The sequence below is a fragment of the Anolis sagrei genome, chromosome 2 (genome assembly GCF_037176765.1).
Source record: "Anolis sagrei isolate rAnoSag1 chromosome 2, rAnoSag1.mat, whole genome shotgun sequence".
Lineage (NCBI taxonomy): Eukaryota > Metazoa > Chordata > Lepidosauria > Squamata > Dactyloidae > Anolis > Anolis sagrei.
Window position 1 is genome coordinate 1,103,290 of NC_090022.1, and position 14,007 is coordinate 1,117,296.

Below are 14,007 nucleotides of genomic sequence, written 5' to 3' on the forward strand. Positions count from 1 at the left end.
ACACAGCCCTCCCCCCCGCTCTCACTAAGACCATCCTTTGACCACAAGCCAGCCTCGGTTATGGAACACCTTCTTATCCAATGACTACTCAACCCAATCCACAACCCTGCCCCTCCCTCCCTGCCTGCCTGTTGGGTTGGGCTTATGTTTTGCTCCTTTTCAGTCTCACTAAGAGACAAAGACACCCCAGTCTTTCTAGAGACTAGTCAAGGACTTCTCCCTGACCACCATCACACCCTGAGTCCCCCACTGGGGTGAGAATGGTGAAGTATAAATGTAATATAACAATAATAATAATTTGTCCCTCTCCACGGATTCATGCATCTTCATCAGCCACTCTTCTTCCTTGCATCGGAATAGTAGGTTCCTTCCATAGCTGGGCACAGAGGGGGCTGGCTGCACTCACCTAACTGGGGATTCACCTTCCATGCTTCTTGCCTAATTCATCACACAGCATCCCCAGCAATGAAAACCCTGGTCCCGTTGTGATTCTTTCCCATTTCATCTCTTTCAGCCCCAATCTTTCTGGGCTCTTTGCAAGACCACAACGTATGGTTTATTTATTTATTTATTTCATCTCAAAACATTTCATAAATAAGTATAACCCTGATAACATTGAGAAAGCACAAGCGACTAAATAGTTTGGGACCAAAAACAGGCAACAGCAACTGCACTGTCTGTAGCCCTGAACCATCCTCTGTGCATGAGGCAGGGCCCTGTGGACAAGCACACAGATGCGGAGTTGCTTGTTCTGCTCCACGGTCGCAACAGGTGGATAATTCTTCTAGGTTGTTCCATTTTGCCAGGTTGCCTTTTGAGCTCGGTTATTCGAGAGGGGGCGTTCTGGAGCAATTGTGTCTATAGCCCTGGTCATCTCCCTGTCCTCGACAGGGTCACTTACCAAGGAGGCGGAAAAATCCCCAAGAGCTGTCAAACCATTTGGATCCATAAGTCTCTGGGGGCAGAGCATTTTAATGGGTCCACCACCCCTGCAGTGGTAGGTAGGCGCAATAAGTCTAAACCTGATCAGGTGGTGGTCAGTCCATGGCAACGGAGTGATGGTCAGCTTCTCCACCCCGCCACCTTCTTCCCATCCCTGGCAGAAGACCAGATCCAGCGTGTGTCCAGCACTGTGGGTGGGACCAGATACTAATTGGGACAGGCCCATGGTTGCCATGACTGACATGAAGTCCTGAGCCGCTCCTGACAGAGTGGTCTTGGCATGGACATTGAAGTCCCCCAGCACAATGAGACCACTCTGGCTAGCTCAGGTAGGGAGACTGTAGTGCAGTGGTTCTCAACCTTCCTAATGCCGCGACCCCTTAATACAGTTTTTCATATTGTGCTGACCCCCAACCATAACATTATTTTCTTTGCTACTTCATAACTGTAATTTTGCTACTGCTTTGAATTGTAATGTCTGATATACAGGATGTATTTTCATCCACTGGACCAAATTTGTCACAAATACCCGATACGTCCAAATTTGAATACTGGTGGGGTTGGAGGAATTGATTTTGTCATTTGGAAATTGTAGTTTCTGGGATTTATAGTTTACCTACAATCAAAGAGTATTCAGAACTCCACCAACAATGGAATTGAACCAAACTTGGCACACAGAACTCTCATGACCAACAGAAAATACTGGAAAGATTTGGTGGGCATTGACCTTGAGTTTTGGAGCTGTAGTTCACCAACATCCAGAAAGCACCGTGGACTCAAACAATGATGGATCTGGAGCAAACTTAACACAATTACCCAATACACCCAAATGTGAACACTGGCGGAGTTTGGGGAAAATAGACCTTGACATTTGTGAGTTGTAGTTGCTGGGATTTATAGTTCATCTACAATCAAAGGAAATTCTGAACCCCATCAACAATAGATTTGGGCCAAACTTCCCACACAGAATCCTCATGATCACCAGAAAATACTGTGTTTTCTGATGGTCTTTGGTGACCCCTCTGACATCCCCTCATGACCCCCTCAGGGGTCCCGACCCCCAGGTTGAGAAACACTGCTGTAGTGCAACGGGGTGGTCAGTACACCAACAGAATCCCTATCCTGGTCACCGATTCTCAGGCTGACACACTCAAATGTGGTAGACTGCGGGATGGGGCACCTGGTCAGGGGGATGGTATCCTTATAGACAATTGTGACACCCCCCTCCCTCCAGATCTTGACTGGTGCTGAACGGAGTAGCCTGGTGGACAAAGCTGGGAGAGATTAATCCCCCCAGCCTCGTCCAACCAGGTCTCCGTTATACAAGCCAGGTCAACTCTAATCTTCAAGGATTAGATCCTGAATAGTAGATGTTTTTCCATTCACTGACCTGGCATTGAATAGCACCACTCACAACCTGTAGGGACCGCCATCCTGGGTACTCAGCTAGCGGGATACAAATAATGCTAGCGGGGTAGATGCTAGAGGGGTACAAATAAAGTTTAATAATAATAATAATAATAATAATAATAATAATAACCTTGTCAGGAGTCCTATTTAAATTGACAAGAGTTCTTCCTTCAATTTCTGGCCGAACTGGTAATTTAGAGTTTTCACTTATAGGTTGGATTGTTATATTTGATCTATTCCAATGTTTAGGCCAAATTAATGATCTGGGTCTCCCTTTCCCACATCCTTCCCTTCCAGTCACCACCTCAATAGGGGTCCCTATTCAATGTATCTTAAATGTTGTATGCATTTTAATCTTGGTAATTTGATTATTTTATATAGTTTGGGTTATTTTATACTTATATTGTGATGTTATTCATTTACTGTTTATAATTTGATTTGATTTGTTTGCTTGCCAATCTTCCTATTGTAAACCACCTTTGAGTCCCTTCAGAGAGATAGGGTGAGATAAAAATAAAGTTGTTGTTGTTGTTATATAGGGGCTTTACTCTAAGCACGCATTATTATTATTATTATTATTATTATTATTATTATTATTACACCCCACTGTATCTCTGACCACATAACTTACAAATATACAAATACAGGGTGAGGCAGCATAACTTCCTTTGTTCAAAACTTAATAAAACTCAATGTATGAATCAGAAAAAAATTATAATGTAGGCGCATACCTAAAGTTTTGTTTTACATAGTTTTGAAAATCAAATTAGGTAGGTGACGTCCCCCATTCTCCACACAATGAGTAAACCAATTCCTGGCATTTGTCATGACTCTTGCCAGCATAGCATGCGTTATGTTGGCACTTTCTTCCTGGATGTTGGTCTTCAAATCTTGTAGGGTTCTTGGATGGTTCACATAAATACAGTTTTCAAAAAACCCATAGAAAAAAATCACAAGGGGCCAAATCTGGAGCCGGCCACTCCAAATCCACTCGAAAAGTAGGCCTCAATGGTAAAAGCACTCTCCTCCTCAGTTCCAGCACCTGATGGAGACTGAACTGTGTCCGGACAAAACTTTATACTCCCAGCTCTTGAACGAGACCACTAGCGCTCCGCTACGTCTTCAACTGACTGAATGGCATGCATTTTAAAAAAGGAAGTTATGCTGCCTCACCCTATATTTGCTAAGGTCACAGTCCAATAGTCAGATGTCAGGAATGCATTAACCACAGTTCATAAAATAACTACCAAGAATCCAAGAGTACAAAACCAAGTCAGAATTCCAAAGTCAAGCAAGAGAGGCAGAGATGCAAACTGAAGTCCAATTCCATAAATCAAGCCGAGTAGTCAGTCCAGAATTTGAAGTCAACGATGACTCAGGGTACAACAGAGACCAGAACAGGATTACAGGGTCTTGAGGAAGAAAAGGTCAGGTTAACCCCTTCCTAACTGGCTGCAATACAGAGAAAAAGCCTCCTGAGTCCTGAACACTCTGTCAAGCCAGACCACACAAACTGCTGCACATGACAGATAGAGAACAAGTTGGCAGCCTTCTTTTTTCTGTCCATCATCCCAATTTTTTGTCTACCTGGGACCCTTGGAAACATAAAGGCAGGTCTCCTCTAGCTGTGTGTGAGCTCTTTCGTGTCTAATGCATTTTCCCTTGAGTGGGTCATTTGATGGGTATGCAGATTCACGCTGTGACTGAAGCTCTTTCCACATTCCATGCATGTATGTGGCTTCTCCCCTGTGTGGGTCCTTTGATGGGAACGCAGATGTCCACTGCGACTGAAGCTCTTTCCACATTCTATGCATTTATGTGGTTTCTCCCCTGTGTGGGTCCTTTCATGGGTACGCAGATTTGCACTCAGACTGAAGCTCTTTCCACATTGCATGCATTTATGTGGTTTCTCCCCTGTGTGGATCGTTTGATGGGTACGCAGACTCGCACTGTGTCTGAAGCTCTTTCCACATTCCATGCATTTATGTGGCTTCTCTCCTGTGTGGACCCGTTGATGGGAACGCAGTTTCCCACTCTCACTGAAGCTCTTTCCACATTCCATGCATTCATGTGGCTTCTCCCCTGTGTGGGTCATTTGATGGGTACGCAGATGTCCGCTCTCACTGAAACTCTTTCCACATTCCATGCATGTATGTGGCTTCTCCCCTGTGTGGATCCTGTGATGGGAACGCAGATGTCCACTGCGACTGAAGCTCTTTCCACATTCTATGCATGTATGTGGCTTCTCCCCTGTGTGGGTCCTTTGATGGGTATGCAGATTTGCACTCTGACTGAAGCTCTTTCCACATTGCATGCATTTATGTGGTTTCTCCCCTGTGTGGGTTCTTTGATGGGTACGCAAATGTCCACTGTCACTGAAGCACTTTCCACATTCCATGCAGTTATGCGGCTTCTCCCCTGTGTGGGTCCTTTGATGGATACGCAGACTCCCACTATGACCGAAGCACTTCCCACATTCCATGCATTTATAGGGCTTCTCCCCTGTGTGGGTTCTTTGATGGATATGCAGACCCCCACTGTGATTGAAGCTTTTTCCACATTCCACGCATTTATAGGGCTTCTCCCCTGTGTGGGTCCTTTGATGGGAACGCAGCTTTCCACTATCCCTGAAGCTCTTTCCACATTCCATGCATTTATACAGCTTCTCTTCTGTGTGAGTTCGTTTATGTGTAGTAATAGAACTTCTCCCAGTGAAATATTTCACACAGTCCATACAATTATGTCGCTTCTCCCCTGTGTGCGATTTTGACAAGGAATGGAGATTTTCCATTCTTTTACATTTATGATTCAAATATTATGCCAGAAGGTCTCCAGATTTCCTCTTCTCAGTCTCTCTATTGCTCTAGTTCATTTGAATAAATTACTAAGCCCCACTGTTTACAGCACAATCCTCCCTTTACTCCTTGAATACACAGGTATGTAGCTTGAAATATAATTTCTCCAAGTTATTTCTTGTGAGTGCTGTGCAATTTCATTCCTGACCTAAGTCAAAGGGAAATGTTCTTCACAAGGTTCATTCAGAGGTTACCTGCCAGAGAAATGAGAGGAAAAATTTATCAGGATCAGAGCGCAGAAATACCTCATTGAACAATAAGAACAATAGCTTGGTGCTGTAGCCAATGCCGGAGAAGAAGGGAGAAAGAGTGGTCCTATTGAGAAGAGCCTTTGCCTGCTGAGAAGTACTTTAACACTTGCCCAACAAAGAGCAAGCCCTGCAAAGGGGAGAGTGGTCCAAGATTCTCTGCATGAGATTGTTTGCACTGCAGTGTGTTCAGAGTGTCATCCAATCTTTGCAAAGGAAGACTTCTAACAATATGGTCAGCGCTGAAACAGCTCAGGTTGCAAAGCATTTCCTGCCTAGATCCCACTTCCTCGCATCCCAACTCAGAACTTGAGTGACCACCTGTACGGATAGACAATCCCAAGTGGTCAGTCTTGTGAGAAAAATACTTCATTGTCTTGTGTAGATTTCTTCCAACAGTAATTTTTTTTTCCTGATCCTCTCTTTCCCGGCAGCGTGATCCCTGCTCCACATTTCTAAACCAAAGCACCTCCCCTTGTTAGTGCACAAGCTTCAAAATAAATCTGAAATTCTGGTAGGGACAACCCTCCCCTTTTCTTTGCATTAATCAATATTTGGTATTTGATCCTTGCTTTCTTTCCATTCCACTTAAGTCTAGAAGGGTGTGATTTATGTTGAGGGTGGCACACATACCTTTGGTACCAAAAGAACTTCTCCAACCAGTTGTCAGGGCAGCTCTATTAAAGAGATGGGAAAAATACCAAGGAAGATTTTATATGGAAAGGCCGCTCTGGCTTTCCCTAGTTGAGGGTCACCACAGAAGAGAAATCTCTATGCACAAATGGTATACTTATAAACATCTTCTAAGGAAGCAAAATACGAGGGGTATTTTTTAAGTAAGGTCCGTTTTGTTGTAGACACTAGTAGTTCGCGCGCATACCACAACGAGTGCATGCGTCGTGTACCGGCATGCCTCGGGAACAACTGTGCTCAGTTTCCGCTCTGTAGCTAACCTGTACGGTTCTGTTCTGTGCTTTAAAAATGTTTAAGACTATCAACTCACGCGCCGCATGTGAGGTTTGCTCAGTGATACGGTTTTTGTCACCAAGGAACCTGCCTGCTGCAGAAATTCATCGACAGATTTGTGAAGTGTACGGTGATACTGTTATGAGTGAAAACAAAGTGCGTAAGTGGGTACGATAATTCAAAGATGGCCGTGACAACGTCCATGATGAGGACCGCTCTGGTCGCCCTACTTTGATTACAGACGATTTGGTGGCTTCAGTTGAAGCAAGGATTCGTGAGAACAGGCGCTTCATAATAACAGGTCTCTCAAACGAATTTCCTGACATGTCGAGATCAGTGCTTTACAACACTGTTTCTGAACACCAAAAGTTTAGGAAACTGTGCTCCCGTTGGGTCCCGAAACTCCTAACAGAGGACCACAAAAACCAAAGATTTGAGTGCGTGATCAGATCAAATAGTCTATAATCAAAGAAGGGCGACCGGAGCGGTCCTCATCATGGACGTTGTCACGGCCATCTTTGAATTGTCATACCCAACGCACGCGCTAGTTGCGGTATGCGAGCGAACTACTAGTGTCTACAACAAAATGAACCTTACTTAAAAAATACCCCTCGTAATATTTGGATCCTAAAACCACTAGATTACTTAAGACAAGAGGGTAAAAATCTATCTTGGTTCCAATATGGACAAATAATGAACAGCTATAAGGAAGACAAAACAGACGAATTTACAACACAAGAATCGGTATGGGATATAATAATAATGTCGAGAGAGAAAAATAATAATAAAAAGAATGTACCAAAAACTATTACAATGGAACACGGAAACAGAAGAGATACAGGAAAATATGATTCAATGGGCTAAGGATATTGACCGCTCTATCTGATTAGAGGAATGGGAAAAAGTATGGAAACTTAAATCAGAATACTCAAGATCTATAAAAGTAATCGAAAATTGGTACAAAATGTTTTTCAGTTGGCACTGAATATCGGAGAAGCTAGCAAGATACTATAAAAACCAAAATAATAAATGTTGGAAATGTGGTTAGAAAGCAGGATCATAAAGTTTGCAGATGACACCAAATTGGGAGCCAATATTCCAGAGGACAGGAGCAGAATTCAAATCAATCTTGACAGTTTAGAGAGATGATGGGCCAAAACGAACAAAATAAAGTTCAACAGGAACAAATGGAAGATACTCCACTTTGGCAGGAAAAACCAACTGCAAAGATACGGAATGGGGGACAATGCCTAGCTCGAGAGCAGTACGTGTGAAAAAGATCTTGGAGTCCTCGTGGACAACAAGTTAAACATGAGCCAGGAATGTGATGTGGCGGCAAAAAAAGCCAATGGGATTTTGACCTGCATCAATAGGAGCATAGTGTCTAGATCTAGGGAAGTCATGCTCCCCATGCTCTATTCCGCTTTGGTTAGACCACACCTGGAATATTGTGTCCAATTCTGGGCACCACAATTGATGCAAGATATTGAAAAACTGGAATGTGTCCAGAGGAGGGCGACTAAAATGATCAAGGGTCTGGAGAACAAGCCCTATGAGGAGCGGCTTAAGGAACTGGGCATGTTTAGCCTGAAGAAGAGAAGGCTGAGAGGAGATATGATAGCCATGTATAAATATGTGAGAGGAAGCCACAGGGAGGAGGAGGGAGCAAGCTTGTTTTCTGCTTCCCTGGAGACTAGGACTCAATGGAGGAATGGCTTCAAACTACAAGAGAGGAGATTCCATCTGAACATGAGGAAGAACTTCCTGACTGTGAGAGCCGTTCAGCAGTGGAACTCTCTGTCCTGGAGTGTGGTGGAGGCTCCTTCTTTGGAAGCTTTTAAGCAGAGGCTGGATGGCCATCTGTCAGGGGTGCTTTGAATACAATATTCCTGCTTCTTGGCAGAATGGGGTTGGACTGGATGGCCCTCTTCCAACTCTGATTCTATGGGGTAGAAGTGGGGACTTACTTCCACTCTTGGTGGTCCTGCAGTATTGGGAAAAATACACGAGCATGTCCAAAAAAAATATGTAAAACTAAAGTTTAAGTTAAAACCGGAATACTATTTACTAAACCTAACAGGCTGGGGAAAGTGGAAGGCAAAAGGAAGAGGGGCCGACCAAGGGCAAGATGGATGGATGGCATCCTTGAAGTGACTGGACTGACCTCGAAGGAGCTGGGGGTGGTGACGGCCGACAGGGAGCTCTGGCGTGGACTGGTCCATGAGGTCACGAAGAGTCGGAGATGACTGAACAAATGAACAACAACAACAAACCTAACAAATTTTGAGATAGACAAAAATAAAAATAAAAATACTTTTATTTAACTTCCGCAGTAAGAACACTACTAGCGCAGAAACTCCCGACAATTGACTCATGTTTTACCAAACTTATAGACTATATGGACATGGATTCCCTCACATTCCTGCTTCAGATGGAGAGACGAAAAACAGATTGGACACTGCTGAAAGAAACGTATACATTTTGTACAGAGATAGGACTGACATGAGGCCTGTTAACAAGAAAACAGAGGAAAGGAAAAAAAATCAAATTCAAACAAATAGATAAATTATTTTTTCTCCTCTGTTTTCTTTCCTTTTCTCCCTTACCTATCCTCCTACCCATTCTATCTCAAATTCTTTTAATGTAAATAATGAATATCCATGCAATAAAGATAATTTTAAAAAGAAAAGACATTGACAAACTGCAGCAGGTTCAGAGAAAGGCAACAAGGAGGTGGAAACCTTAAAATAGTAAACTTGCACAGATTTAGCGAAAGGCAACAAGGATGGAACAACATTAAAATGGCAAAGGAAAGGAAAGTCAAGGTAACCGCCTGCATTCACAGAGGAAACAATATTGTGGCCCAAATGGAAATGGTGTGCCAAAGGTGATGTTTGTGCTACGGCTCAGGAAGTCGGAGGGAAGCCATGAAATTCACTGCACCCACTACAGGCTCCTGTTTGGCCCCGGAGCCCATCTGCAGGGGGGGTTTCATTGAGGATCACCTGCCAGTGGTGCTGAGTCTGTACTCAACTGAGAGCCAGCAACACTTGCATTACTACTTAATTGCCAACAAGATGACTGGTTGGGCTTGCCCACTTTTGCTGGGATGGCTCAGAAGAGGCTTCTAATTGGTTTCAACTGTTTATTTTTAATAGCGTCGCTGTTTTATTTTAATGTGTGTGTTTTTCGGTTTTCAATTACTGCTAGGGGTGTTATGTCCAAATCCGATGTCAATTCGTCAAGTGGTTTTTGAGTTCTGTTAATCCCAGAAATGAACATTACATTTTTATTTATATAGATAGTGTCACTGTTTAATTTTAATGTGTGTGTTTTTTGGTTTTCAATGACATCCTGTGTTTCTCTGGTTGCAAGTGGTTCCGGTCTCCTTTTAAGAGAGAGAAAGAGGGAGGGTGACTACAATGATCAAGGGTCTGGAGAACAGGCTCTATGAGGAGCGGCTTAAAGAGCTGGGCATGTTTAGCCTTCAAAAGAGAAGGCTGAGAGGAGACATGATGAGGACCATGGATCAAGATGTGAGGGGAATATGTCCTAGGGAGGAGGGAGCAGGCTTACTTTCTGCTGCCCCAGAGACTAGTGCTCCTTCTACACTGCCACACAATCCAGATAGTTAGAGATCACAGAATCCTTATTGTCTGCTATGTGCTGGATAACATTTATTTATTTATTTATTTACGGCATTTCTATGCCTCCCTTCTCACCCCGAAGGGGACTCAGCACGGCTTACTAGATATGTATACATACAATATATTATTAGCATAGTACAATATCAGTGTAATATATTTCCATATAGAATCAAAGAGTTGGAAGAGACCTCATGGGCCATCCAGTCCAACCCCATTCTGCCAAGAAGCAGGAATATTGTATTCAAATCACTCCTGGCAGATGGCCATCCAGCCTCTGTTTAAAAGCTTCCAAAGAAGGAACTTCCACCACATATTGTACTATACCATTATATTGTAATATTATTATTATATGTAACATAAAATATATAATTATAATATCATATTATTATTATTATTATTATTATTATTATATAAATATATTATTAGTAGTATTATATATATCGCCCTTCTCACCCCGAAGGGGACTCAAAGCGGCTTACAAGATATATATACATACAATATATTATATTATTAGCATAGTACAATATCAGTATTATATATTTCCATACTGTAATATTATTAGTAATATTACATGTAATAATATTATTAGTAGTAGTATATATATCACCCTTTTCAACCCAAAGGGGACCCAGAGCAGCTTACAAGATATCTATACATACATTATATTATTAGCATAGTACAATATCAGTATTATATATTTCCATATTGTAATAATATTAGTAATATTACATATAATATAAAATATACTATATTATTATTATTACATAATAAATACTAATGTTTAATTGTTGATGCTATAATCTGTTTTAATTGCTTTATACTTGTCTTGTGATGTTTTGCATTGATGTTGTTAACCGCTCTGAGTCACCTGAGGGCTGAGAAGAGCGGTATATAAGTAAATAAAGTAAATAAATAAATATGATTATTATTATTATTATTATTACAGGTTCTTATACCCCGCCCTTCTCACCCCGGGGGGGGGGGGGGGACTCAGGGCGGCTTACAAAAGCGAGGCACCATTTGATGCCCGCGTCACAAAACAATCAATACAAAATTATTACAAATTCATAGTTAACAATTCATACATAATACCAATAAAATCAATAAAATCAATAAAATCAATAAAAAACCCCATACAGTAGTATTATATATATCGCCCTTCTCAACCTGAAGGGGATCCAGAGCAGCTTACAAGATATCTATACATACAATATATTATATTATTAGCATAGTACAATATCAGTATTATATATTATATATTTCCATATTGTAATACTATTAGTAATACTACATGTAATATAAAATATATAATATTATTATTGTATAATAAATATGATTAGTAGTAGTATTATATATATCGCCCTTCTCAACCCGAAGGAGACCCAGAGCCGCTTACAAGATATATACATACATTATATTATTCACATAGTACAATATCAGTATTATATATTTCCATATTGTACTATACCATTATATTGTAACATTATTAGTAATATTACATGTAATATAAAATATATAATTATATCAAGTCTTTCGGAGGAGCTTGAAAACGTGGTTGTTCCAGTGTGCCTTCCCAGAATAATGAATCCTTAGCATTATGTCCTCCAAAAGCACTTTATACCGGTTTAGGACTGCTTGTATGTCTCCATCTACGCCCCACCTCCTTTATCTTGTTCATAGAATTCTAGAGTTGGAAGAGCCCTCCTGGGCCATCATCCAGTCCACCCCCATTCTGCCAAGAAGCAGGAATATTCCATTCAAAGCACCCCTGACAGATGGCCACCCAGCCTCTGTTTAAAAGCTTCCAAAGAAGGAGCCTCCACCACACTCCGGGGCAGAGAGTTCCACTGCTGAACGGCTCTCACAGTCAGGAAGTTACATAGAATCCTAGAGTTAGAAGAGACCTCCTGGGTCATCATCCAGCCCAACCCCATTCTGCCAAGAAGCAGGAATATTGCATTCAAAGCACCCCTGACAGATGGCCATCCAGCCTCTGCTTCAAAGCCTCCAAAGAAGGAGCCTCCTTCCACCACACTCCCTCCGAGGAAGGCAGAGAGTTCCCCTGCTGAACGGCCTAGCATTATTTTTTAAACTTCAATTCCATTTGGCCCAGCCATAGAGGGAGAGGGAGGCAGGCGCCGCCATGAGCCACCCAGAGCCGAGCAGGCCGCAGAGCGAGGCGTCCCCTTGGCAGGCCGAGGAAGAAGCCTCGGCCGCAAAGGAAGAAGGCCTGAGAGCAGAGCCAAGGCCGAGGCGGGAGAGGAGGCCCCAAAGCCCGGAATCCTGAGGCAGAAGCCTGAGGGGAAAGCAGGCCCCCAGGGCGCCCGCCATGACTCACCTCCTCCTTCTTCCACTTCCTGGAAGGCCTACTCTTTCCCGTCTCCTCCTCCGGAAGTGAGCTCACAGGGGAAGGCCTGGCCCGGCCCCTCCCCTCCTGAGCCTCCCCTGCCTCTCTAGGAAACCAAGATGGCGGCCTTCCTTGACTCCTTCATTTTCTTCCCAATCCGCCAATGAGAATTCGTCCTCCTCTATGACGTCACCGGTCTCCGGGCAGAATCTCCCCCGAAGAAGCCTTTCCTCTGCCCTTCTTCTTCTTCTTCTGCCATTCCTTCCCGGGATCCGCCAATGGGAATCGACCTCCGCTTGGCGCGTCATCAGTCTCCGGGCAGACTCCCTCCTAGGTGGGATTCTCTATATTGCCATTGAAATCCACAAGCATGTGGACAATTTCAACAGAAAGGAAGAAACCATGAAAATGAACAAAATCTGGCTACCAGTATTAAAAAGACTCCAAAACTACAACAGCACAACAACAGAGGGGAAACAAACAGGCACATGAAATCACTCTCAACAAAAGATTCCCCCCAGGCGCTTCCAAGCCATTGAATGCTAATCAAGGTGATCAGTTGAAACATTCACACCTAGCTGCAGCAGACAAGAGTCCTTTGTCCCACCCTGGTCATTCCACAGATATATAAACCCAATTTTCCTAGTTCCAACAGACCTCACTATCTCTGAGGATGCTTGCCATAGATGCAGGCGAAACGTCAGGAGAAAATGCCTCTAGAACATGGCCCTATAGCCCGAAAAACCCCACAAGAACCTAATTCTCTATATTGTCGATGGTTGGAATCACTGGGTTTTTGTAGGTTTTTTCGGACTATATGGCCATGGTCTAGAGGCATTCTCGCCTGACGTTTCGCCTGCATCTGTGGCAAGCATCCTCAGAGGTAGTGAGGTCTGTTGGAACTAGGGAAAAGGGCTTATATATCTGTGGAATGATGACCAGAGTGGGACAAAGGACTCTTGTCTGCTGGAGCTAGGTGGGAATGTTTCAACTGACCACCTTGAATAGCATTGGATGGCCTGGCAGTGCCTGGGGCAATCTTTTGTTGAGAGATGATTAGATGTCCTTGTTTAATGTATTGTCGAAGGCTTTCATGGCCAGAATCACTGGGTTGTTGTAGGTTTTTTCGGCCTATATGGCCATGGTCTAGAGGCATTCTCTCCTGACGTTTCGCCTGCATCTATGACAAACATCCTCAGAGGTAGTGAGATCTGTTGGAACTAGCAAATGGGATTATATATCTGTGGAATGGCCAGGGTGGGACAAAGGACTCGTCTGCTGAACCTAGGTGTGAATGTTTCAACTGACCACCTTGGTTAGCATTGGATGGCCTGGCAGTGCCTGGAGCAAACTTTTGTTGAGAGGTGATTAGATGTCCTTGTTTAATGTATTGTCGAAGGCTTTCATGGCTGGAATCACTGGGTTGTTGTAGGTTTTTTCAGGCTATATGGCCATGGTCTAGAGGCATTCTCTCCTGACGTTTCGCCTGCATCTATGGCAAGCATCCTCAGAGGAAGTCAGGTCTGTTGGAACTAGGGGAAAGGGTTTATATATCTGTGGAATGACCAGGGTGGGACAAAGAACTCTTGTCT

General features: G+C 43.2%; 3 protein-coding genes across 3 annotated transcripts in view; all 3 read right to left on the reverse strand.

Moving 5' to 3' along the window:
* LOC132765349 (bromodomain-containing protein 2) overlaps window positions 1–14,007 on the reverse strand; it is a 463,888-nt gene that overhangs the window by 28,824 nt on the left and 421,057 nt on the right. The window lies entirely within an intron of this gene.
* Window positions 1–14,007, reverse strand: part of LOC132766322 (zinc finger protein 180-like) — a 55,035-nt gene that overhangs the window by 15,595 nt on the left and 25,433 nt on the right. The window lies entirely within an intron of this gene.
* On the reverse strand, window positions 559–12,458 carry LOC132766282 (zinc finger protein 135-like). Its single transcript, XM_067464933.1, has 2 exons — window positions 12,407–12,458; window positions 559–5,401 (listed from the first exon to the last, which is right to left on the reverse strand). Exon 2 carries the CDS (start codon window positions 5,141–5,143, stop codon window positions 3,974–3,976), a length of 1,170 nt encoding a protein of 389 aa, XP_067321034.1. The 5' UTR covers window positions 5,144–5,401; window positions 12,407–12,458; the 3' UTR covers window positions 559–3,973.

Coding starts and splice junctions, on each gene's coding strand:
- LOC132766282 (XM_067464933.1), bottom strand. CDS start 5,143: ATGGAAAATCTCCATTCCTTGTCAAAATCGCACACAGGGGAGAAGCGA.